The 24,941-nt window shown below is 44.6% G+C and overlaps 3 protein-coding genes across 35 annotated transcripts in view; 1 reads left to right on the top strand and 2 right to left on the bottom strand.

The window, feature by feature from the left end:
• The window catches only part of caska (calcium/calmodulin-dependent serine protein kinase a), a 75,649-nt gene extending 72,551 nt beyond the window's left edge, over window positions 1-3,098 (top strand). For 7 of the 17 annotated variants that reach the window (XM_035174731.2, XM_035174726.2, XM_035174730.2 and 4 more), the window contains 6 exons: window positions 400-480; window positions 594-674; window positions 756-958; window positions 1,059-1,142; window positions 1,699-1,725; window positions 1,994-3,098. In XM_035174731.2, coding sequence (XP_035030622.1) covers window positions 400-480; window positions 594-674; window positions 756-958; window positions 1,059-1,142; window positions 1,699-1,725; window positions 1,994-2,170 — 653 coding nt within the window. In that variant the 3' untranslated portion in view covers window positions 2,171-3,098. The remainder of the gene's footprint in view (window positions 1-399; window positions 481-593; window positions 675-755; window positions 959-1,058; window positions 1,143-1,698; window positions 1,726-1,993) is intronic. The other 10 variants (XM_035174734.2, XM_035174727.2, XM_035174736.2 and 7 more) reach the window with 3 other exon arrangements.
• Window positions 3,099-3,618: 520 nt separating this feature from the next.
• On the bottom strand, window positions 3,619-8,247 carry nyx (nyctalopin). Its single transcript, XM_035174765.2, has 5 exons — window positions 8,122-8,247; window positions 7,618-7,682; window positions 6,898-7,184; window positions 6,314-6,618; window positions 3,619-6,039 (listed from the first exon to the last, which is right to left on the bottom strand). The coding sequence occupies exons 2-5, from the start codon at window positions 7,637-7,639 to the stop codon at window positions 5,223-5,225; spliced, it is 1,431 nt and encodes a 476-aa protein (XP_035030656.1). The 5' UTR covers window positions 7,640-7,682; window positions 8,122-8,247; the 3' UTR covers window positions 3,619-5,222.
• Window positions 8,248-10,345: 2,098 nt separating this feature from the next.
• ddx3xa (DEAD-box helicase 3 X-linked a) lies at window positions 10,346-24,312 on the bottom strand. 17 transcript variants are annotated; one of them, XM_035174742.2, is made up of 23 exons: window positions 24,008-24,312; window positions 22,996-23,047; window positions 22,713-22,760; window positions 21,997-22,056; window positions 21,605-21,697; window positions 21,436-21,507; window positions 19,504-19,587; window positions 18,985-19,158; window positions 18,494-18,641; window positions 18,174-18,275; window positions 17,986-18,085; window positions 17,752-17,887; window positions 17,531-17,625; window positions 17,353-17,451; window positions 16,914-17,074; window positions 16,650-16,794; window positions 16,419-16,563; window positions 16,086-16,124; window positions 14,823-15,004; window positions 14,377-14,494; window positions 14,132-14,285; window positions 13,849-13,961; window positions 10,346-13,441 (listed from the first exon to the last, which is right to left on the bottom strand). In XM_035174742.2, the coding sequence occupies exons 1-23, from the start codon at window positions 24,050-24,052 to the stop codon at window positions 13,341-13,343; spliced, it is 2,466 nt and encodes an 821-aa protein (XP_035030633.2). In that variant the 5' UTR covers window positions 24,053-24,312; the 3' UTR covers window positions 10,346-13,340. The 17 variants fall into 17 exon arrangements, with proteins under 17 accessions (XP_035030633.2, XP_035030637.2, XP_047198497.1 ...); XM_035174746.2 differs by having other exon boundaries at window positions 19,051-19,158; XM_047342541.1 differs by having other exon boundaries at window positions 21,997-22,053.
• Window positions 24,313-24,941: the final 629 nt, after the last annotated feature.

The raw sequence follows: 24,941 nt of genomic DNA, 5'->3' as shown, positions 1-24,941 counted from the left end.
TGAAGAGTTCCACATGTGAAGAGTTCAACATGTGAAGAGTTCAACATGTGAAGAGTTCCACATGTGAAGAGTTCCACATGTGAAGAGTTCCACATGTGAAGAGTTCCACATGTGACGAGTTCCACATGTGAAGAGTTCCACATGTGATTCACTGTTCGGCTCAAACTCAGCGTCGTGATTTAATAGAGAATAAAACACTGCATGTTGGCTTCTGATGAATTAAACAGATTTATTTAACTCATTCAAATAAATATCTCAATCACATCCTCAGTGAAAAGTAGAATTAGAACATTTTCATGTGCTTAGTTTGGACAGTTTGTCTGAGTGTCATCCAGATGTTCCAGATGTGATCCGCTCCTCTCAGCTCCTCAGTCTGACCCCCCCCCCTCTCTCCTCCAGTGTTCGATCAACTAGACCTGGTCACGTATGAGGAGGTGGTGAAGCTTCCTGCCTTCAAGAGGAAAACACTCGTTTTGTTGGGTGAGTTCTTTGTTATTTATTCGAGTTATTCATAGATTGATAAGAAGATGTTTCTGAGGCTCACGGACGTGGAGCCGTCAGAACTCTTCATCACGTCTCGGTGTCTTCATCAGGGGCGCATGGCGTCGGCAGGAGACACATCAAGAACACGCTCATCACCAAGCACCCCGACAGATTCGCCTACCCCATCCCACGTGAGTCTAAGTCACTGAAGCATCATGGCTGCTGTGCACGGGAGGAAGTGCAACCTCTCACTTCCTGTGTGCGTCCCACAGACACGACCAGACCTCCCAAGAAGGACGAGGAGAACGGGAAGAACTACTTCTTTGTTTCTCACGATCAGATGATGCAGGACATCAGCAACAACGAGTACCTGGAGTACGGCAGCCACGAGGACGCCATGTACGGGACACGGCTGGAGACCATACGGAAGATCCACCAGCAGGGACACGTAGCCATCCTGGACGTGGAACCTCAGGTGAGTGTGTGTCTGTGTGTGTGTCTGTGTGTGTCTGTGTGTAGGCGTGCTTAAGTGTGAGTTTGAAGTCGTGCTGAATCTAACACCTGATCTCCATCAGGCCCTGAAGGTCCTGCGAACAGCAGAGTTCGCCCCGTACGTCGTCTTCATCGCTGCACCAACAATCACACCAGGAATCAATGAGGTAACAACACACACACACACACACACACACACACACACACACACAAATCAGATGAATTTTAATCCGCCGCTGAAACTAGTTCCAAACAAATCACTGTTGAGGTTTTATTAGAAAATCATATTGTTTCACTTTTCAAACAAGATGTGATTAAAGGTTTATTTTTGGAAGTGATTCCTTGAAAGAGGAAAACTTGTCAGTTTGTGACATAAACAAATAAAAACAGAAAATTAACTGGTTTTATTTTCATCTGATTGGAAACAAGCAGCAAATAAAAATAAGTTTATTTCAAATCAACTCTTCTGAGAAAAGACATTTTAATAAAAGACGTCTTTATATAAACAGCTTCATTAACATGATCCTGTTTATTTTCTGCTTTTAAAAACTAAACATCTTATTTGATCAACTCATCTGTTTCTCCTCTAACATCTTTTTTTATTCATTCAGATTTTGTGTCTTGATTTCAACTCTCTGCTCGTCACTCATCTTCTTCATCTTCTTCCTCTTCTCTGCACTCGTTTATTTTTTCTTGCTGCATGCGTTTGTTTCTTTGCCCCAGACACCTCGGTGGTGTCGAACACTTCCTGTGAGTAAAACCTGACGGGACGACGTGTTGCTTCTTATTAGTCGTGTGTGTGTGATTCTGGAGTTTAGTTTGTCCAGCTCACGTCCTCAATAGTGACGACCTCAACACACTGTGACTGATAACACACACACACACACACACACACACACACACACACACACACACACAGCTCCAGTTTGTCGAGGTCCTCAGAGTTTCTCCCTTTGTTCTTTATGCGTGTTCTTCTCTCTGCCTTCTTCATCGTGTGCTCCTCCTCTTCCTCCTGCAGGACGAGTCTCTGCAGCGGCTGCAGAAGGAGTCTGAGATCCTGCAGAAGACGTACGCGCATTACTTCGACCAGACCATCATCAACAACGAGATCGATGAGACCATCAGGCACCTGGAGGACGCCATCGACGTGGTGTGCACCACCAGCCAGTGGGTTCCTGTGTCCTGGGTCTACTGACCTCCTCCTCCTCCTCCTCCTCCTCCTCCTCTTCCTCCTCCTTCATCTCCCTGCAGCAGCATCACGGAAAAACTCCCATCATCTCCTCTTCCAGCTCAGAATAACGTCAGACTAATCAAAGCGATGGGAAACTTTTCTCCACACTGCACTTGATCGGAGAAACACCCTCAGCGTGATTGTGACAGCGACCACAGCGCTCAACGGAAACCCTCTGCGGCGCCGCGGCAGAACCTGCGGCCGCCGGCGATCGGACTCTCGCCCTCACGGACGACCTCGTCATAGTGTTGTATAAAACCAGAGTAAACTAAAGTGAATATTGTCGTGTCTGTTCTAGCTACGAGGCGACATTTCTGTAGATGTTTGTTTTAAAGAGACAGTACTGTGTCCCGTCATCAGCCCCCACACAAACACACGGCAACGTCTCCTCATCGTACGTAGATCACTTCCCTTCATTCTGTTTTCCTCTTTTCTTTTCTGAACCGTGACTCCGACCTCTCGTTGTGTCTCATATATATATATATATATATATATACATACATACATGCACCTTTCTACCAGGTACTGTCTCTTCTAAATGAATCCATTAATGTTTTAGAGATTTGAATGAGGTTATCATGCATGTGGACATTTGCAAGCTTCCATGCTGTCAGTCAGTCAGTGTGTGTGTCCCCCCGTGTCCCTCTGTGAACCTCAGAGAAACTAAAGACGAAAAGAAGAAAAGAAAAAACATTCCAGGGGTTTGAAGTCTGAAGAGAATCCAGTCGGCAGCGACGCAGCCGGACGTTGACACCTATGCACATCCTTTGCATTTTGGGTGACATTTCTAAAAAAAACAAACAGATTTATTAAAACGAAAGTATCGAACATGTAGTGAGATGTGTTTGTAAAAAAGAAAATCAAATAAAAGTTTCAATTTTTCTCTTTTTGACCCGTCACACACAAATCATTTCATAAAAGAGTTTCATCGAGTTCCTCATTCGTGGTTTCACTCGAGTTTAAGAATCTGTGAGAGGTGGTGGTGATGATGATGATGATGATGATGATGATGATGATGATGATGATGATGATGATGATGATGATGATGATCGTCTGTGAACGGTTCCATGAGGATGATGACTTCTCCGAGGGAAGAGGAGGCAGTGAACGCATCTGAATCATTAGGTCATGAACATAACAGACGTGCGACTTGTCCCCGTGTCAATGAAGATAAAACATTTCTTTATATATAATAATTTTCTGTGTTGGAAACATGAACCTCAGAAACTTTTCTTTATCTAAAAATCCAGACGAAGGAAAACGAATAAACTCAAATCTTTTACTCAAGTGACAAAACAAAATCCTTTGAAGGACAAAGTACAAAAGTATTAACAAAATAAGTAAAAGTATTGTTCTACAGGAAAGTCAATATTTATATACATTATATATTTTCAATTAAAAAATGATGGGCAACTATTTTCTCTTTAAAAATCATTTTTAAACATTTGTTGGTTTCAGGTTCTGTTTGCTTCTTATTCAGTTTCACATGATAATAAACTTAATAACTGAGTTTTCAGCTGTCAAGTATAAAAGATAAAAATATTCCTGAAGACGATTAACAAACTGATAAAGAAAAAGCCTTGACGTGACAGTTTATGACATTTGTGCGGCTGCGTTTCATATTTGAGGAGAACGTGCACTCGGCTGAACTCTGAGTTTTGTGGTTTCAATCAAACCAAGTGCTGGAGTGAGCCTGACGCCGGGTCACTGTCGTAATCCTGCAGCTTTAAAGTGAACAAACGGCGACTGAGGACAGATGTTCAGACTTTTATCAAATTCTCTTAAAAGGAAAATGGCCTCGTCTCCTCTGTTCGAGTCGGAGACGTCCAGGAACATAAATCTAAACGAGACTTTATTTTTATAAAAGTGCCGAATGTCCTAGTTTCAGGTTTATCTGTTAGAAAGTGAAGAAATTTAAAGATGTGTGAACCAAAGACTTTAAATAAAGATGAACACCTCTTCTCCACTTCCTCCCACCCTCCAGAAACTAACCAGTATTTTACACTGTTCTATACAGATTCAAAATAATTTGTTCTCTAAATGTGAATCAGTGTCACACTTGAATATTAAATCAATAATACTGAAGTGTTTCTGGATTTCAAAGCTCTGTGTGAGGTGCAGCTTCCAGCCTGCAGCCGTCTAATCCCACATTAAAGGGCCATCGGGCCAACGTGCAGATTAACTGCTGCACCAGCGCTGGAGCGACTGAGGGTCACGAGCAGACGAGTGAAAAGTTCAGCAGAATTTATTTTATTTCGAAAACTGAACAGCGACAGAGCGAAGTGGAATCGGACCGAACTCACATTCACCAGGAAACAACACGACAGAGCACAATTGATCTGGTTTGTACTTTTCTATCGTTTTCCGCTGCTCGTCGGTGGATCTACGAACGAGAACTTTGAAGAACGCAGGAAACCTGAAAGCTTCTCTGACACCGTTCCCTCCCCCACAGTCCACGAGCCGACATATGGTGGTCACACCCACTACGCCCCCCGGTACGGAGAGAGATCACGTCCATAAAGATGAAACCGTCCGTCCATAGGAGGCAGAAGCAAAGTGTCTCCGCTCGCTGCCCGACGTCACGGAGCCGCGAGCAATAAGAAGATTAATGCATTTACAGAAACAAGCTGCAGAGCCGACATGAAGAGAAAGGAGCAGGACATCTGTTCAGGAGATAAGGACTCCTTCACTTTATACATTCAGCCAATGAAACACCAAGAAAACACTCCAACATATTACATCATGTTAATTCAATTGAGTTATTATGCAACAAAAGGTGGACGTTCACGTCGACATTTTCCTCTCGACGCATTAATCCGCTGTTTGAAATCAACACCTGCTGCAGGAGATGAGTCTGAAGCCGACATGTCTATAAATATCATAGATTATTGGACGTAAACCTCGTGAGTAGAAACATCGTCAGTCTGCGAACAACAAATCCTTCGTTCGGCCGAGCGACGACTTCTCCTTCATCTCATCGGCAATTTGAAAATCTACTTCCTGGTTCCTCAGCTCCTCATGTGCAATAAAGACCAGCGTGAGCATCTGACGGGCCAATCGCAGTGAAGAGGAGCCAGCCCACGGTGAAGCCGACAAGTGATCGGCCGGCCCCTCGACCTCCGACCCCCGAGGAGAGCTGCCCCTCCTCCAGCAGCGTCCCGTTGCGGAAGCTCTCGGTCCCGTTCCCCATCTCCTCCCGGAGCTCCTGCTGCAGCAGCTTGGAGACGAGGCTGTTGAAGCGGTTCTCGGTGGTGGAGGCGACCTCCGAGGAGGCCGTGGTCAGGTTCAGCTCCCCCGGGTCCAAGCAGGAGCCGTTCACCTTGGCAAAGACCACCTCGCTGAGGTCCAGGCCCGACACGGAGGAGGGCGAGGAGCAGGGGATGTCCCGCACCAGCTTGTAGCTCTCCATCCACTCCTTCAGCCACTTGAGGGAGCAGTCGCACTCCCAGGGGTTTCTGAAGAGGAAGAGTCGAGCCAGGAAGTAGATGGGCTGGAACACGGGGAAGGGGAGGGTGGTGAGGTTGTTGCTGTTCAGGTGCAGCGTGATGAGGCTCGTCAGGTTCTCGAAGGTTCCCTCCTCGATGAACAGCAGCTGGTTCCGGTCCAGGTAGAGGGTCTCCAGCTCCACCAGGTCGCTGAACCAGGTCCTGGACACGTTGATCAGACGGTTCCCGCCCAGGTTGAGCATCTTGAAGCGGCTGAGGCCCTTGAAGGCGAATCGAGGAAGATCGGTCAGCAGGTTGTCGTTGAGGTAGAAGTTCTCCAGCCGCAGCAGGTCCTGAAAGGCCTGGTCGTGGATCACGTTGATCCGGTTCTCCTGGAGATTCAGGTACCTGAGACAAGAAGACGTTTCAAAACCTGAACTGAATCCGGTTCTTTGTGTTTATGGATAAACATTTTTACTTATTTATTATCTTTACTGAGTTTTTATTTCACAGTATTGTGATCGTATCTTACTTGATCATATTTTAACTTATTGTATCGTTTCGTACCGTATCAAATTATATCGTACATATCTGATTTAATCGTATCTTATCTAATCGTATCTTATCTTATCTTATCTTATCTTATCGTATCTTGTCGTATTCCCTCGAGCCGGAGACTTACTTGAGCCCCCCCAGGCCGAGCAGCGAGTTGTAGGCCACGGCCTCGATCCTGTTCCTCTCCAGGTAGATGTGCGTGAGGTTCTCCATCCCCCTGAAGGCCCCGGGGATCCTCCTGAAGTTGTTCTCGAAGCAGAACAGCTCCCTCAGCGCCAGCTGCTCGAGGAAGATCCGGTCGGGGATGTTGAAGAGGTTACAGTCGGACACGTCCAGACGCACCAGCTTCTTCAGGCCCGTGAAGGTTCGAGTGTGGAGGTAGCTGATGTACTCGTTATGAGCCATCTTCAGCTCCACCAGGTTGGAGAGGCCCTGCGGGACGAGAGGCTCTCTTTAGATTCAGGACGATTGATATGAAGAGTTAAATATGAAGCTCTGCAAACGATTGAACTCATAATGAATCCATCAATTATCTGACTGCTGAGGAGACAAAGATTCACTCGGAGGTTTGGACTAAGTAAAAACTTCTGAAAGAACATTTCTCTCTCTTTTCTTATGTTTTACAAACCAAGAATCGAGTAATAAAGAATAAAGAATAATGAATAAAGACAGAATATTCAGGATGTTCTCAGTGGGAGTCGGGCCGCGGACCTTGAAGGCTCCAGGAGTGATGAAGGAGATGTTGTTGTGGTCCAGAGACAGAGACTTGAGTGACGGCAGCGTCCCGAACGCTCTCTCCGACAGGAACTTGAGCCGGTTCTTGTCCACGTTGATGGCGGAGGCCTCGCAGGGAAACTCTTTGGGCAGCTCAGCGAGGCCGGAGCGGTCGCACAGGACGCTGCAGCTCTTCTCCTGAGTGCAAGAGCAGGACGCCGGACAGGCCCGGACACACGCCCACCGGGCCAACGCCGCCTGGGGCAGCAGGCACAGCACGGACACTGGAGGTCGAAGACAACAAGACACCAAGGTCAAAGCATCAGAGCAACAACAGAAGAACACAACTTTAAATGTTTTTCACAATCCAAACAAACTGTAAATCCACAATTCTTTATCAATAGATTCATCATTTTGTCTAAAACAGATTCAACAAACAGTTCAGTGAATCTCTCTTCACCAGCTGCTGCTGAAACATGAGGAGGTTTATAATAAAGATCCGTTTCCATCAGAGCTTCGACAGCTCTGGACCTTCAGGATCCACGTTTAGCTCCGAGTCCGACCTGGACTCTGATCGGTCCAAAACCAAAGAGAACTTCTATCGACCAAATACAGGTTTGTGATGTTTTGAGAAAAATCTAAACTCTACATCGACGTGATAATCGAGGGTTTACGAAGGTTTTCAGAGCCGAGGAGACGGAAGAGAAGGAAACTGACCAGTGAAAGTGAGGACAGTCATTTCTGTGATGTCTCATCTGGGACGGTCCAGGATTAACGAGGGTCTGAAACCACAGAAACAGAAAGACTCATGAATTATGTAAATATTGGTCAAAGCTGCTGCTGGATGATCATCTGCTGCTGAAGTTTGAATCTTTGAAGCTTCAGCCTCAGCAGGTCAAATAAACGACCACACACACACATACACAAACAGGTTAAAGTCAGAAACGTTCACGTCTCTTTGTCCTAGTTTTGTCTCTTTGTCGCTTTGAACTCTGAAGACGGAAAGAGACGCATGTTTCTCAGTCTTTGCAGCCAGTCTCTGTGTCTTTGCAGCCAGTCTCTGTGTCTTTGACCTGAGCTCTGTCACACATCAGCAGTCCCTGACATTCAGGGCCCTGTCGGCCTGTTTTCATTCATCCATGAGCAGAACTGTCGAGCTGAGCAAACACACAAACACACAGACACACAAACACACAACACACAGACATGGAGGAGACAAACCTGTCGATGTTTCCAGACGCTCTCGTCCATGTGTGTTAAAGTTCGTCCACGTTTCCTCACACGAGTCCATTCTCCTCCACATCAGTCTGATCAGGGAGCGCTGCTGCAGACAAGCTGCTCTGATGATGAAGAGTAGGTGGTTCTTACACTTCATCCTCCCCCTACACACACACACACATACACATACACATACACACACACACAAATACACACACACACACACCAAAAAGCCATCTCTTAATGGCAGTGAAATCCCCTGGATGGAGGGAGGGAGGGAGGGAGGGAGGGAGATGGGCAGGATTACAGAAGTAAAGCAAAGCTTTTAGATCAAACCACGATGCAGAGCGGTAACTTAGAAACACACAGATTACACACACACACACACACACACACACACACGCATGAAGTTGGAAGTGAAACTAGTGAGGAATGCAGATGTTGACGTGGATTAGAGGATCATCTGATGACAGAGAAGATCAATACAATTTGTTAAATAAGATTATTTTCTTTCTCCACAGAGACGAGTCTGTTCCTGACACACACACACACGCGCACACACACACACACACTCTGACACACACTCTGACACACACACTGGTTTTATCTCTGGATCTGTTTCTCTCTTATCTTGTTCTTGGTTCTCGGTGTTATCACATGAACCATCAGTTCTAAACAGAACCTCTGAGAACACACGTGTCTGAGAGTGTTGCACAAACACACAACTCTTTACAACCTGGAGAACATGATGTTCCTGCTGGGAACCGACTTTTCACATTCAAGACCTGTTTGTTTTTGGTCGAATGCTCTGAACGCTTCGGAATCAGGTGAATGAACCTGAAGAGAAGCTGTTTCCTTTGTAGGCTCTTGTGTCTGAAGGCATTTTGTTTCTCTTTGGAGTCATTTTGAGTCTTTGTGTAAAGTTAACACTTCATACAGAGGCTCAGGCCCTGTGCCCCCCCGTGCCCCCCCGGCCCCGTGCCCATTCCTTCAGGAGTTCAGACTTTGAACGTCCCTAAAACCTTATTTTCAAAATGACACAGAAATTACACAACAGGGTATTAATGGGTGTTCGTGGCTCGGCGGTTATGAAACCTGCTCAGCACATTAGAGACCATGTGACCTTTCAGGAAAAACCCTCCTAAGAACTGGGGTGAACTCGTTCTTCCTGCAGAACGAGCGACAGGAACCGACGCTGCTGTTCACAGCCTGAAGAACCTCCTGCTGACACAGGAAGGTTCAGCTGATGAGAATAAAGAAGACGTCACTTGGTCGTTCAGGCCACATGTTCACCACCTCTCTGCACATCTGGCTTCCCTGACAGCTGTGGGACATCACTCTGGATTGGGGTCGTCTGGTGGTCGGCTCACCGGGTCTGACTCCACATCACCGTTACACAATTCCTCTCCTGAACTCAACACGATTTATTTTACTGTGTTCGGGGCCTCGTCCGTTTGTCGTCTTTTACACCAACATGGAAAAAACCTGCAGCTTCAAACCAGTTCATGTTTCGACTTGATCTTCAACGAACCTTTTCAGTCATTTTTAAATAAAAGACAAACGCGTGTTGGGTAAATAAATATGGACGACACGTCTCTTCCTCCAGCCGCACAAAACAGGAAGCCAAAATATCCTGGTTACAGGTGACGCCATTTTGTCTTCAGTCTTGACATCCCAACGATACAAGTACTCGACCAATCAGGAGTCAGTCTGTGTTTATATCAAATAACTAATTAGAACCAAACCGATGAGAAACATTTGAACAGTGAGATAAGAACATTTACTTTAAATCATTTGTTTGGTCCATGTCCCATCTGCCAACATGGAGGGGGGCCGACAGCAGCCTGCCACCAGGGGGCGATTAAGGGCTTCACTCTTAGATGCCATGTTGTCGAATGGCTTCATTAATCTTAAAGTGTATTTAATGTTTTGATCTTTGACACTTGTGATATATTCTAGTTATAAACTAAATTTGAATTAAATAATCAGAAAAAAAAAGTTCTGTGATTTCCAAATCTTCACGTTTATATTTTCTTTGACCATTTGTTGATGTAAATATTGTTTTAATATCTTAAGTTTTATTTCTCCCTTCTCTTCTGGATGAGACATTTTGCTTTGTGAACATGAACATATTTGGTTTTCATGTTCTAACGTCTCAGATGATTAACAACTCAGGTTTTTAAAAGAAAAACAAACGTCGGCAGGAAAATAACACACCCGACACAGATGAGTTGACAAATGAAATCCTTTATATTTTTTGTCAAAAAGAAATTGAGCTCGTCCAGTCTATATCAAATTGAGTTTTGCCGCCCGGCCGCCCTGAATCCACACAGGGCGGCAGGCCGCGTGCTACAGGTCGTCTCTGCACAACTACAGTAAAACAGGTCTTCAGGAAACATGCTTGATTTTTCCAGATACTTTTGCATTCAAACATTTTATTTGGGTAAAATCATACAATTGCACAGCTGAGTATTTTCCCATGCAGTGCAGGAGCCTAGAAGCTAATACAGAAAGCAAAGTCTACATCTAAAGAGCTCCAGGGTTCTCAAGAGAACGTGGAGCGGGTCTCGGGTTCTGCCTGCAACAACATGCAAAACCAGAACCTCCCGTTCAGAGCCGCGGTTGCTGCGGGTCAACGCTGCAGACCTGCTCCACGTCCGGAGAGAACGCCAGAGACGTCATATGCAAATACAACAATGAGAATAAACCACATGTTTGTTTCTTTAAGGATTGCCATGTGCCAGACATTCACTGGAGAAAAATAATCAGGTCAAATTAGAGTAAAAAAATCAATAATGCACACAATTGGAGAATCTGAACACTTCTGCATTTATATTCTTAGGAAATTTATTTGCTCTTGACAGCTTTATTCCAAACCTTGGCATGTTTGTTCAATTCCATTTCAAATTTTGTTGATCAATTGTTATTATCGGATAGAGATGACTGGCCCCCGAGAAGGCCCCGAAAACAGCTGTGGATATTATTTACCGAGTCCAATGTATCTTAAACATTAAAAAGCTCACACTACCCCGAAATATATAAATTTCACGCATACAGGTGACATTCAACATTCAAGTGCCAGTGTTTTTGTACTGTCTTTTGGTCAAGTTTCTGAAACTTTCAAAGAATCACTTTGAGGCTTACAAAAATAAATATTTGTCAAAAATGCTTAATAAATTACACAAAACTAGCAGCAAAAGTAGAATCTAGAAATCTGTGCAAATGGCTAAATTCCCCCCCGACTGCTAAATCCCCTGGTCCCAAATAAATCCTGGTTTTAACGTTGAGAACCCTTCCCCTTTGTAAACAAGCTGCGTTTTCACTATCTCCTCACACACAATATTTGGAAGCTTAAGGACACATAGTCAAGACATCTATATAAAACTCTAGATGTGCAATAAAAGAACTTCTGTAAAACTTGATGGACACGACGCACAAGGGCCTACACACCTAAATCAAGTAGCACCATTCAATCTCAAGTTCTCAACACTGTCAGTGCATCAGCTTTTAGTTCAATTTCTTCAAAAATAAAAATGTTCAAGGCACAACACACCCAATGAGAAAATAGGGAGCGTTTAGAAGTGAAACGCTCCGTCACCTCCTCTCGATGGCTGCTCCTCTGCGAGAGGAAAAGCCTGCTCTGGCTCCGCAGAGCCACAGATTTATTTTTATCCACGTCTGAGCAGATGAACTCCTAGAGGACCTGACAGTACGTTAATGCTCCACACAGGAAGTGGACGCTCCGTCTTTGGCCACCTCCACAGTTACACTACGCAGCAATGAAAACCAAAGCCACGGTCGACGGCGGTGCACCAAAAACGGCGCCCTCCCAAAAACGCCTACCCCCCCGCCCCAGTACCCCTACCCCCAGTGGTCGGAGCGCTGCTCTACCCGCTTCGTTCCTCGCTGTTAAATTGATAAACCTCAGTGATCATTCAATGCCTGTCTCTTAAAGATGAACCATGCCTCCAACGCAGCTTGAAAAGAGAAAACGTTTGTAATTAAGTTAAGCCTGCGACTCAGTTCACGTGTCCTTCCTCCTTGACCAAAAAACAAAACACTTGCAAGCGTAGAATACCATCTGGGCCTCGTGGTCGGGTCAGTAAACACTAACGCCACGCTGAGCCCCCCCGATGCTGTGGTCCATTATGCAGCCATTTTGAACTTCACTTTCAAGATGGCAGGCATTTTTTGTTTTGATACATATTTGTAGAGAAACAATTAAAAAAAAAAAGTTTTCAAATTTGCACACACCTGCACCAAAATGTCGCAAGTAAAAATAAACAAAAAACACCGCCCACTTAACGTAGCTAGCACTTGGTAACATACTAGCTGCCATAACACTGTCAAGTCAATTCAAAAATGTGGAGTAACAAGTTCCAGCATCGATTAATGTTAAACCTCAGCGATAGTTGGCACTGAGCTTAATGACGTCTGTGTTTCTTAAGATTACGATAGGAATGGATATTTCAAAGTCTACCATATCCGTAAGAAGGAGCCTGTCCAGGATAGAGTGAGCAAAAAAAGAAAAAGAAAGGAAATGTAACTTTGTCCCTTAGGATTAAAATACGGTTGCTTCACAGAGTGGCCCAGTTTGGATCAATAGTAATGGCTCCAGTAGCTGTTTGACTATAGAAAAGGCTACGTGATGTTCCTGCAATAAATTTGAAGTTCAAATGGAATCATGATTCCCGGGAACAACATTGCCCCAGTATTTGCCAAGGTTTGATTAAGTCCAAGCTTATTTTACCTTTCTAATATTTTTCACCAAACTAAACAGTAAAAACAAATTTAGAGCTCTTGGCCATGTTCATCTGGTGAAATGAAAACATAGATTTCCTGTTTAAATTCAAAAGGCACAGTACATTAACATACAAATGATCCTCAGGTTATTCAATCAAGTTTTTCTCCCCCCCACAAAAAGAACAAAAATACTTTGAACAATGAAAGTCCGAGGTTGCTGTCGGACAATGCATGTCAGCATCCATGCTCACTCTGAGGTGCGCAAATCTCTGCGGTCTCCGGTGCGTTGCACGTGCTGGTGACTTTCCTTTCGCGTCGTGCTGCACTTCCTTTTTGAGAGAAGCGAATGGCAGAGAACCAGGGTTGGTAATGTACTGTGTGTCAGTGAAGCTACACAGGGAGGGTTGTTATGGTCTGGCTTGAGTTAACATGTGGTTTCCATTGGGTTTGGTTGGCATGGCAACCTGTTCCTTAGGCGACTAGTTGCCCCACCAATCCACGCTACCAGAGTTGCTGTAGTTTCCTCCATAGCTGTCGTTGCCGTAGAAGCCACCGCCGCCGCCACCACCACCGAAGCCACCTGCGGAGGACAAGGTCAAAGGTCAGACTCCTGGAAAACGACTTTTTAAATATCTGCTGATAATTTGGCCACTTGGGGCAGCAGACAATACAAACAGAAGAACATGAACACACAGAGCAACATGATCATGTACGTGGATCCATGAATAATTATTACAAGTCTTTTTGCTCCATTTTTGTTCCCGATCACTCCTGGGACAGATCATCACAACCACAAACTTTATTTTCACCTCGTCATTCAATTCACTTGTTATGAAACTGATGATTAAAGCTATTTTAAAGATCATAATTGGCAACTTTGTCGTTGCTGTGGTGTTTGAGAACTGAAGCACTAAACAATTCCAGTTCTACACTTGATTTGATTGATGGTTTTCAGTTGACTAATGTGAGAAACAGATTTTTCCTTACCGCCGCCAAAGCCACGGCTTCCTCCAGGGTTTCTCCCTCCACGGCTGCTAGCGAAGGTTGCAGCGCCACCGGGCGTCTGACGGTAATCTCTAGCTCCGAAACCGCCTGAGAACCTGAACAAAAGAAGTTTCGTTTATGTTATGGTCGAGAATTTCAGAAGCTACAAGTTGTAAAACCTTAACTTTGTGAACAAAAGATAGGTGGAGCCTGCGTGGCCTCAGACTTCCACCTGACGAGGTTCTAGCGTTCTGAAACTGAATTTGTTGCTCTGAGTGACCGTTACCTCTTGGAGCGTCCACGGGGGTTGCTCTTGTGCTGGTGCTCGTAGGCGAGACTCTCAAGCCAGGGGGGAACCTCCTGCTTGGCCTCCACCAAGATGTCCAGCAAGTCTTTGGTTATGTTGCTGTTTTTGTCGTTAAAGAACGACGTGGCCAGACCTGCACAAAGCAGAGCAAGAGAGGTTATTTTCAGCCGCTGTAAGATTCATGTTCATAACAGCATCAGAAAATAAAAATAAAAGTGTCTTACCAAGGTTGCCCACACGTCCCGTACGGCCGATACGGTGAACGTACTCCTCAATGTCACTGGGCAAATCAAAGTTAATGACATGCTTCACATTGGAGATGTCCAGACCTCGAGCAGCCACCTGGAAAAGCAGATTTATTTTAAATGTGAGAATCAGATTATAGAGAAACAAAAAGTCCAAGTTTCTTTTAATGTCCATAGTCATGTTTATAATGGAACTTGAGTAAATAAGTAACGTTTCCAATTTTGTAAATTTTTGATGAAACCAATCAAATGAAAAAGTATATTTATAAGAGAAAAAAAACATGCAGCCCTTTTGGAATATTTCATGAGTTAGTTACAACATACCATGAACATGCTTAAACTTTTGTTCAAAGAAAATAGAGATTTAACTTTATGTCCTCGTGTTGAAACTCAATATGCAATAAAGAGAAATAGTTATAACATACAGCTGTAGCCACTAAGATGGGGCAGCGTCCGGATCGGAACTGATTCAGGGCCTCTTCTCTGTCTCTCTGGGATCGGTCCCCGTGGATGCTGGTGCAGGCGTAACCTTCGTGGTACAGAAAGTCCTCCAAGGCATCGGCTCCCTTCTTGGTTTCCACGAACACCAGAGTCAATGACGCTTTTGCTGTTTGTGCAGAGAATAAAGAGGATGAGAACCAAGAGACCGGCGCAGAATTGAAGGGCAAGAAACGGGAAGAATCCATAAGTGGGAAAAAGGATATAGATGAATATCTGAACTAAGATGGGAAAGCAAAACTGTGACTGGAAAGGCCTGAAAATCCAAGATCATGAAGTAAATCAAACAAATGAACTTAAAAATGGAGACAGGGGCTGAATAAAAAGCTCAACCATTAACTGATCACCCAAGATTCAGATTCTCGAGTTCATAACTTGAAACCAACTACAGCCAAGTATGTGTCTGTATTAGTTTCCTTTGTGTAGTGGCTGTTCTTTGGAGGTTGGGTGGTTTTAAGAAACAGGTCTGCAACATAAAATAATGCACAGGCACAAGATGCACGGCATTTAATGTTTGTAGAGGTCAATAAAATGTCTAAATTAGAATCAGAGCACATATCGGCCTCTAAATTCCTCCAAATGTATCTGATTCTTTGACATTAAGATCACGGAATAATTATCTGGGATTAGGGTGAAAATCATCTAATCTCACTGTTAAAGTGACGCACACCAATATCTAATGAGTTCTGTCCTGACCAACATCACAGCCTTAAACAAAGTTTGGTGAAGATCTGTTCACTCATGCTTGTGTGATCTGGCTAACAAATAAACAAACGGGGTGGAAGCAATCTCATTGGTGGAGGTAAAACATTAAAAAAAGGTATCGTCTTTGTTATTTAACGAGACGTTGTCTGAACCTGATCTACAGAAACAGTTGGGGCCTTTAAATCTGTCACAGACACATGATTCATGGAAACTGAGCTTTCTCCACAACCACCAGACAACATGGTCGTGTTGAGCCTCACTGGTCACGATCCTACAAGCAGACTTCCTTTGCAGTTCGGAGAGGTCAGAGGATACTATGCAAGGTTAAGGCATCATCAATCCTACTAGTTCTTCTTGTAAATGAAGATTAAAAATAAAACATAAAAACTGAGGCAGCATGTCAAGCAGGAGAACAAAGGGAAAGAATGGGCAGTGATGTTTCTGGCTTGTGGGTCAGAATGGAGTTATGGTACGTTCACACTTACCCGGTTTCTCTGGGGTCTCTGTCTCCTCACTGGGAATAACTAAGATAAAACCAAACCGGCCGGTAAACATGAGGCTTCTCAGTAAGTACATACACAGCTTTAGATCATCATGAGACGCACACCCCATTAAACACGACATGTGGTTCACTACCTGCTCACCCAGCATGATATTCTGGGTTTTGATATTTTATCTTTACTAGAACAAACAGCATTTACTAGCAGAGATTAACAAAATCAATATTAGCTCGATATGGTGCAGACTGACAAACACTGGTTGTTAGAGTCTAATGTGACATTCCAGGGCAGAAAATACTTCGTGTTTTCTCTTCTCACCTGTGGCGTTGAGCAGATCCAAGAGGAAGGACCTCTTGTCATTTTCTTCCACCCAAACCACCTTCTGGGTGATGTTTTCTGAAGTGGAACCAACGCGACCCACCGCCAGGAAAATGTAGTCCTCCAGGAAATCACGAGCCAGAATCTACACAAGCAAACAAGCCCGATAGTGAAGTATACATATATTTATGACAATAAACAAGATTCTGTAGACTTGAGTGACTTGTATACCTGGATCTCCTTAGGGAAGGTGGCACTGAACATCATGGTCTGACGAATGCCTTTAGGTGGCATCGTATCCTGTTCCACAATACGTCTGATCTGTGGCTCAAAACCCATGTCCAACATGCGGTCAGCCTCGTCCAGGATCAGGTAGCTGCACAGACACATTAAGCTTAGTTAAACATTTTACACAGATTTAATCAATTGCCAAAATTAATCAAGTGTGAGTAGTTTCAGTTGAATCCTTTTCATAAAGCCCGGTGTTATACTTACTTGCAGTAGTCCAGACCGATCTTGCCCCTCTCCATCATATCGACCAGACGTCCAGGTGTGGCCACAAGAAGATGACAGCCTCTCTCCAGTTCCCTGATCTGTCCACCGATGTCAGCTCCACCATAAACTACGCAGGGACGCACACGAGAGCGATAGGCAACCTACAGAGTGGGAAGAAGAACAATTAAGCTTCAAGATGTCCATTTATTCAATGTGGTCCATTCTATGATAGTGTATTGGCTCCTTTCAAACTAAATTCAAGTTTGTGATGTGTTTTAAATTGGTGAGTGCATCAGCTTCTGAAGGAGTATCTCCTTGAACAGCCCAAGGAGATCCAGTAATAATAGGTTAACATCTAAGAGCACTATTGTTTATTCTCTGGCACCAAGTGAATTAACCATGGCGAGTCAGTCTGTGTTCCTGCAGAGTGAGAACTCACCTTCCTCGCCTCGTCATAGATCTGCAAGGCCAGTTCTCTGGTCGGAGCCAGGACCAGGGAAAGCGGGTACTGTTTACGACGGCCGTACCTTCCGTTGTCCTGAGGATAAAATAAATAATCTTTACAAGAAGCCAAAAGGGTAGAGCAGGATGTGTTCATTATTGTCTTGGCTCTGTACCTGTCCATTCTTGGCGGCCTGCAGAGCTTCTCCTGGTCCTTCGGTGAAGATCTGACTCAGCACGGGTAGCAGGAAGGCAGCAGTCTTGCCAGAGCCTGAAACACAGCAGGGATCAGGCAAACCATAGATCTAAGAGTACACTGACCTTTTGCTTTGTCAGGGTAAATTAATACAGAAAAGGCCACAATGAGCACAGATTCAAAGAATATAGAAATACACACCAGTCTGGGCGCAGGCCATCAGGTCTCTTTTGGACTTGATGATGGGGATAGCATATTTCTGAACGGGGGTGGGACGGGTGTAGCGACTCAGGTTGATGTTCGCCATGATAATCTCCCCCAATTCCACATCATGGAACTACAGAAAAAACACAGACCATCAGTAAAGAAATGAAAATTGTTTCAAATGATTTAAGTTTGGCCAGAAAATGAACAAGCAATGATGTACAGACTTACACTATCAATATGAGGCGGGGAGTTGGCCCCAGTGGCCTCCACAGGAATATCGTCATATTTCTCAAAATTTATCCCAGTGTTGCTTGCAGAAAAAAGCTCCCTAGAAATAAAATGTTTGATTAGTTCCGGACGAATGCAGACAATAGGTGTATGGTTTTTTATTTATTTATGAGCAGAATCTTTCTCACGCTTCCAGACGCTCATTAGGAGGAGTCTGCTTGGACCAATCCTCATCTCTGGACTCCTCCCAGCGGTTGTTTCCTCCACTTGAGAAGCCTCCGCGCTCATATCTACACAAACACATTAGATATTAGGCACCATAGATAGTTATCAGTGTGTACAAACTAGCAAGCTAACAGCTAAACTCTTGTCAGAGCATATTACTGATTTCAGTTTGTTGCAATGGAAATACTCATCTTTATACAAATTATAACATAAGAAATACAGTATATAGTCCTGTCAGATTACAAACCAAAAGACAAACAGAAAATGTAGAAGCTTCACACACCTTCCCCTGGAGCCGCCGCCGCCGCCTCCACGCTCATTGAAGAAGGTCGACTTGGACCTACTATCAGTGCGTCCCCCAAAGCTGTTGTAGGCAGCGTCCCTGGGAGCTCCTCCCCAGTTGCCGTCTTTGTTTTCAAAACCGCCAACTCCTGCAATGAACGGAAACGCACCTGTTAGCTACAACTAGGTTTCCCCTGTTTAAATTAACCGTTGATCGTCAGACGATGTCACTTTCTTACCTAAGTGGAGTTTTCTGGGTTCTCTTTAAAGCAAAATTGCCAGGAGTCGTTCAAAGACCATCAAGGCATTCAACTTAATTTAAACCTAAGTGCAATTCTTAACTTTCTGAAAGTCAGTTATGTTTATATGAACAGCTCAAATGTAATCCTGTAAAATCAAGGGTGGGGGAGGGCAAGGTTTCCATCTAAGGCTACACTGTCACCATGCTACAGCTTAAGTCAGACATATTAAAGCATGACAGGTTTACCCCACCTGCATTTTGCAGTGGTTGATTAAAGGAGCCTCCACCCCTGTTACCACGGTAGGCACCGCGCCCACCTCTATCATTGCGAGGGGGTCCGCGGCCTCCATATGACCCATTAGTGCGATTGTCGTGGAAACCATTCACAAATCCGTTGCTACGTCCTCCGTCCCACCCAGGTGAGTCTTCATGAGACAAGAGACAGAGAAGCGTGTGAGGAGAAGAATAAACTTCAACATGTTTATCAAAAACAATGTTACTGGAACTATTGTCTTTATGTGCTGACCTGTTTTCAGCCTAATATATCATATCAATATATGTAGACCCTGGACTGAAAGTTTGCAACAGTTGTGTCAAGGGTCAAATGTATTTCATTAAATACAAGAGAAATTTCTACAAGCTCTACCTGTGCAAGAGAATTGATAGATATTTATTATCTTATTATTTAAGGTAGAATATTAATTTACCACCCTGGCTTTCTCTGAACTAAGACCTACTGAGCCCCGTCTCTTCCTGTATGAGACATTTACCACATTGATCTGCCCAGCTGTGGACACTGGCTGTGTCATCGTTCCCATCGGTGGTCACACAGTTATCAGTGCAGACTGAGGAGGCTGGTGGGGGAGGGGAGGTGGGACAATGACGGTTAGCACGCCTTACAGCGGCAGCGCTAAGTAGCAGAGGCTGAGACACGTTAGCATCTAGGAGCAGGCCAGCCGCACAGATTTAGTCTCCGATTATTCACGCTTGAGTCAGCCAAGGAGGCCGATTCTAGATCTGTGGTCAGGATCTTAACTTGCACCTGTCAGACAACAGGTAAGTTTGTCCATTTTGGTGCCACCTACAGGTAAGCACAAGCCTTGTAATGCTTCACAGACACACTGATCAATGTACTGTAGACACGTCCACAACTGGGACCAGTTTACAGTGTTTCTTTTGTCTCCGATATTGATCCGAGTAAATACACCAATAGCAGGAAATTGAAAAATGCCAAGCACTTACATTGTAAACAAATTTACATCATCTGCATCAAAGAGGGAAATAAACCTCACTTCCAGAAGACTTGCCTGTCAAGTCGAAACACTCATATCAAATTGAGGCTTTACTTGAGAGAGTGCATCGATTTACTAGAAAAATACTAAATCAGGACTTGTGGTAGAATTTAGTCACTCAGTCAAGCTTGAGACAAAAGTGACGCATGAGCACTATGCGAACATGGCACAGCACATCATGCAGCAGAGTCAGAGCGTAACTTTGTAAAACAGCAGTGCAGATAACTTCACACCCAAGTACAAGAGTGATGCATGTCACACCTTGAATAAGAAACACTTGCTCTTCAAATTATCTATAATGTTGCCTTGGCTTGTAGAAACGTCACAAAAAAACCCGCTGTGGGAGAGTCTTGTGTCCAAGTCATGTTGAAACGGTCACATCACTTGTAGCATATAAGGGCATTAGTTTATAAACCACTAACTAGTTTCGCATTTACTTAGTGAGTTGAATTAACTATTCAGGTCAAAATACCGTTTTGACAGTTTTGGGTCTCACGAGTATGATCTACAATTGATGCAGCAACTGCAACATTTCTTGGGAAAAGAAGAATGCATCTCCCACGTTTCCTGTCCTGATGCAGCTTACTGTCCCATTTCAATCACACCCCAAGTCTAAAGATGCTGAACACCGTCACAAGTTCCAACACTACACGTTGGCTTCAACAATCTGTTTGGCTGAGAACTTTTCCAGCTCACTATCATCCATTAAATACAGTGAGATGCCAAAAAGGATCGAGTGCTCAACCAATCAGTCGCAAATGTCAACGATAAGAAAACACGATTATCACCCTGATTTGAAATACCCATCAGAGAAAAAGACTGATGCTACAGGTGAGGAGAATTCAAATCATGTGCCATGGAGGTGAGAGTTTGTGCAGGTTTCTCTTCCACCAGCGAATGTGCTGGTAGAAATCACCGGTTATTAAAAAAGCCTGCACACGCTCAGGTTCAACTTTCTGGTTTATGTCAGAAATAAAGCTACATGGTCAAATGTGGAAGTGAGAGATGAGTTATTGATGTGTGAATGAATGTCAGCAGAAATGTGAAGCTCAGTTTCTCTGCAAAGTTAAACACCCGTCTAGATTTCTGTACAGAAGTGTTAAAGGCATAAGCATGTTGGTGCAGAGCGATAAGGAAACAGGTTAACAGCTGACCCCATTGTCTCATTATTAGTAGACAGTCACACCGGTGATGCAGCACAGAGTCTTTCAAACGACACCACCGACATGCATCATAAGCAACTTCATCTGCAAAGCTTTGATAAATGCGGTGTTAGGCCCAGACTTCTGCTGCTTTTTGTGACCATGACAAGCAGGGGCACATTGATTACGCCCTAAGAGTCCAGCTCTCTACACTGAAACTCTGCCAGCGAGTAGATGGCATGGCATGCAGGTAGAGGTCAAGGTATACCACATCTGTTTCGCCAGCCCCCACTGTAGGCATGGTAAAAGGCAAGCTCTTGATAGGCCAGTCTTGGGTAACCTGAGCAAAAGTAGGGAAGCAGGCTATAAAAAGACTCACCCAATATTTCTGGCTCATGCAGAATGAGTGTTGGGCTTGACTTTACACTAATAGTTACCAATCTTACAGTCATCCCATCCTGACGTAAAGTTATTGCTCTGCCTTTGCTGACACTCTGCCTGCCATGGTTGTGGGCACTGCTTAGGAGAAACTTGGGGAACATTGCAGGTGAAATATGGGCTTGAGTACACAGTGGCAAAATCATGGTCTAGTATGTGCAAGAGAATTAACTCCTACAACCTAAAGGATATGGTTCATTGTGACTGCAAGCATTCCAGCAGAGAGAAGCACATCAATTAATCATGGGCCCATCATTAACTTTTACTGTGAAGTGCTTGGGTCTACCAAACCCTCCAACCCTTTGCACTGGCTTTGCTGGTGTGTAAAATAGCCATTTCATGCATCTGGAAATGCAGGTTGCCCTCAGCAAAGCAGACAGAAGGGACTTACAGAGATTTACTGGTGCCACTGAATAACCGCACTGTCTACCAGCGGAATAAGCATTTCCTGCTGTGGAATAAGAAAACAGTAAAACGTGAAAAACGTCAAGTGTGCAATGACACAGTACCATGAATTTTTTAAAAGACTGAATATTTCAGCCAAAAAACATGTCTTCATTTAAAGCCTTTAAGAGGCTAAGCAAATACCTCAAACTAGTTAAAGACACAAGTCTTAGATGTGAATATTGATAACACCCCCCCCCCATATATCCCTGTATCAGTCAACAGCGAACACTCGTTTTCACACGGGAGACTTTGCACCAGGAAGAGATTACTTGCAACTCTGCAGGTTTTACAATTTTGAAAGTTGCCTCTCTTATGAGCAGTTGGACATTTCAAGGCTGCGCCCACTTTACAGACTCGTCTCATTTCATCTGTGCCAAAATAAGGCGTCAGGCACAGAATCAGAAATCACAATTGAAATTGCTTTGTCTCCCAATTCTTGGCTCAAAGTCAGAGTGTCGTTGGTCTGGTGTGCAACAAAAGTTGCCGCTTTGTTTTGGCTGACAAAGATCAATGTGTTGAATTTCGTCTGGTTAGCGCCCCACCACTGTATTTCTCGTGGGTGCTTGCTTATGCCATGCTCTGGTGGGCGTTCTACACCGAACACCACAAGCCAAGCCGGTGTCGGTGCGACTGGACGAGCGGCTCAGTGACGGAACTCACCGTTTTTTGGAGCCTCTCTGTTCCTCAGGTGAGGTGGAATGTAACGCCCTGGAGAGGAGGAAAATCAAGTCAGGTGTCAGCTACAACTAAACCCAGGAATTAACTTCACCAAAGACAGACGGTATGACAAATCATTATATAGTGACAGAAAATCAACTCTAATTCCAATTTGAACATCTTGTACTTATACATTTGTAACTCAACTAATGACCAAAGCATAAATAAAAAATAGTTTGATTTGCTTTATTGTATTTACGTTTTTATAAAATCTAGTTTTACTTACGGCCAGTTCCTCCGCCTTGTCCGTCAGCAGAGTTCAAGTCTAGGGCAGCGAGCTGCAAAGAGGAAACGGTTGATACACACAATTACTATGGTGTAAATAATATGTTACATATATAGCAATCAATAAGAAATGACGCATGGTGCATCGTGCCGGTTGGAACAAAGCTGTACAACTTGTTCTGATGGAATAGAGGCCGAGCAGCTCGAGTCAGTTCAAACAACTTGCACAGGTTCAGACGCTCCTGAGCTTCTACAGCTGCACTCGAGATGAACACGGCCGGAGACAACGTGGTTTGAAACGTCTCCATCACCTGCTCGGTGAAGAGCCGGTGAAGAGCCGGTGAAGAGCCGTGTCCACGCAGATTCCACTGACTCCGAGGCTCCACCGGCAGCTCAACCTGTTCGGTTTCAAACCGTCAGCACAACGAGGCTGCGTCGCTTTCACGTCACACAACAGAATCAGGAAACCGCTGACTAATTAAAAAAAAAAAAAAGACAAAAAAAAGTGCGATTATACAAGAAACCACCGACCGTGGATTACCGTGTATAACCGACCGAACGCGAGATGGCGGGTGTTTGATTTGCGTCGGGAGCTTTTATCTTCAGGTTAAGTTTAGTCGCTCAAATCCGCTGCCAACATTTTTTCCTGCGCCACGTTTCAGGCTGAGCAGGCCCGATGCTAGCCGGCTAGCACGGGACACCGGCCGGGTGGGACATGTTAGCTAACCCGTGTCCGGCCCCAGCGAGTTAAAACACGGCATCGCGACCTCTACGCGGCCACTCGGTCACCAAGCGACGGCCCGTCGTCAGAAAGAGGGGAAGAAGTGTCCGTGACGCAGGCTCCGTTCTCCGGCGGCGACGAGCTCCGCCATCGCAACCTTCTCTCCGCCGACTCCATTTTAGCGGCGTTAGCTTAGCACAGCTAGCGGCTCGCTGCGCGTCGAAACGTCGTCAGGAAGCCGGAACAAAAGAGCGAGAAACGGGCTGAAAAGGCAGAAACGGTGCGAACTCACCTGCTGATCTAGACCGTGTGGATTATCAATGACCACATGACTCATAACTAAAGAGAGACGTGGGGATTAGTTCTGAGGAGAAAGGGTTTTCTTTGTTAGCGCCGCCGGCTCCGATCAGACGTGATGGCGCTGCTTCTTCTCGGTAAGAACTGGAGTGAACCGGTATCTAAGTGAACTGGGATGTTAGCGGGACTTTAAATAAATAAAAGTTCTGGTTGTAGCTGTGGTTCCGTGAGGATGCTGAGCGAGACGCGTCACGATGAATGGACCGAGGAGGAATGAGACCCGGAGCTCAGGTAGCGCGAGATATCAACCGCGTGACGTCAGCCCGGACCGCAGCTATCGCGAGAGTTCACTTCCCCTTTGGTGGTGTGACGCACATGAAGATGATCAACGTGTCTGGACCTGATCTGAGACCAGTACTAACCTGAAACTGATCTGAGACCAGAACTGTACCTGAAACTGATCTGAGACCAGAACTGAAACTGATCTGAGACCAGAACTGAAACTGATCTGAGACCAGAACCCGACCTGAAACTGATCTGAGACCAGAACTGGACCTGATCTGAGACCAGTACTAACCTGAGCTGAGAGCAGAACTGAAACTGATTTGAGACCAGAACTGAAACTGAAACTGATCTGAGACCAGAACTAAACCTGATCTGAAGAAAGAACTGAAACTGAAACTGATCTGAGACCAGAACTGGACCTTAAACTGATCTGAGATCAGAACTGGACCTGAAACTGATCTGAAGACAGAACTGAAACTGATCTGAGACCAGAACTATTACATTAAAGCTGGATTCAATGAGAAACTACTTTAATTAGATGCAATACAACAACAGAAAGATGCAAAGCTTCCACAAATAGATTCAAATTAATACAAAGATACAAAACTACCACAACGAGGGAATAAATGACTGTACAGATACAA

Source organism: Hippoglossus stenolepis, chromosome 13, assembly GCF_022539355.2.
Source record: "Hippoglossus stenolepis isolate QCI-W04-F060 chromosome 13, HSTE1.2, whole genome shotgun sequence".
Lineage (NCBI taxonomy): Eukaryota > Metazoa > Chordata > Actinopteri > Pleuronectiformes > Pleuronectidae > Hippoglossus > Hippoglossus stenolepis.
The sequence above is the reverse complement of the archived record's forward strand: the minus strand, read 5'-3'. Positions and strand labels throughout refer to the sequence as shown.

Coding starts and splice junctions, on each gene's coding strand:
- nyx (XM_035174765.2), bottom strand. CDS start 7,639: ATGACTGTCCTCACTTTCACTG. Junction 6,619..6,897: donor TCACTCCTGGAGCCTTCAAG/GTCCGCGGCCCG, acceptor CTCGTCCCGCAG/GGCCTCTCCAACCTGGTGGA. Junction 6,040..6,313: donor CTCGGCCTGGGGGGGCTCAA/GTAAGTCTCCGG, acceptor TTCTTGTCTCAG/GTACCTGAATCTCCAGGAGA.
- ddx3xa (XM_035174742.2), bottom strand. CDS start 24,052: ATGAGTCATGTGGTCATTGATAATCCACACGGTCTAGATCAGCAG. Junction 21,508..21,604: donor ATGGGATGACTGTAAGATTG/GTAACTATTAGT, acceptor ACTTTTGCTCAG/GTTACCCAAGACTGGCCTAT. Junction 14,495..14,822: donor CCATCTTAGTGGCTACAGCT/GTATGTTATAAC, acceptor CTGCTTTTCCAG/GTGGCTGCTCGAGGTCTGGA.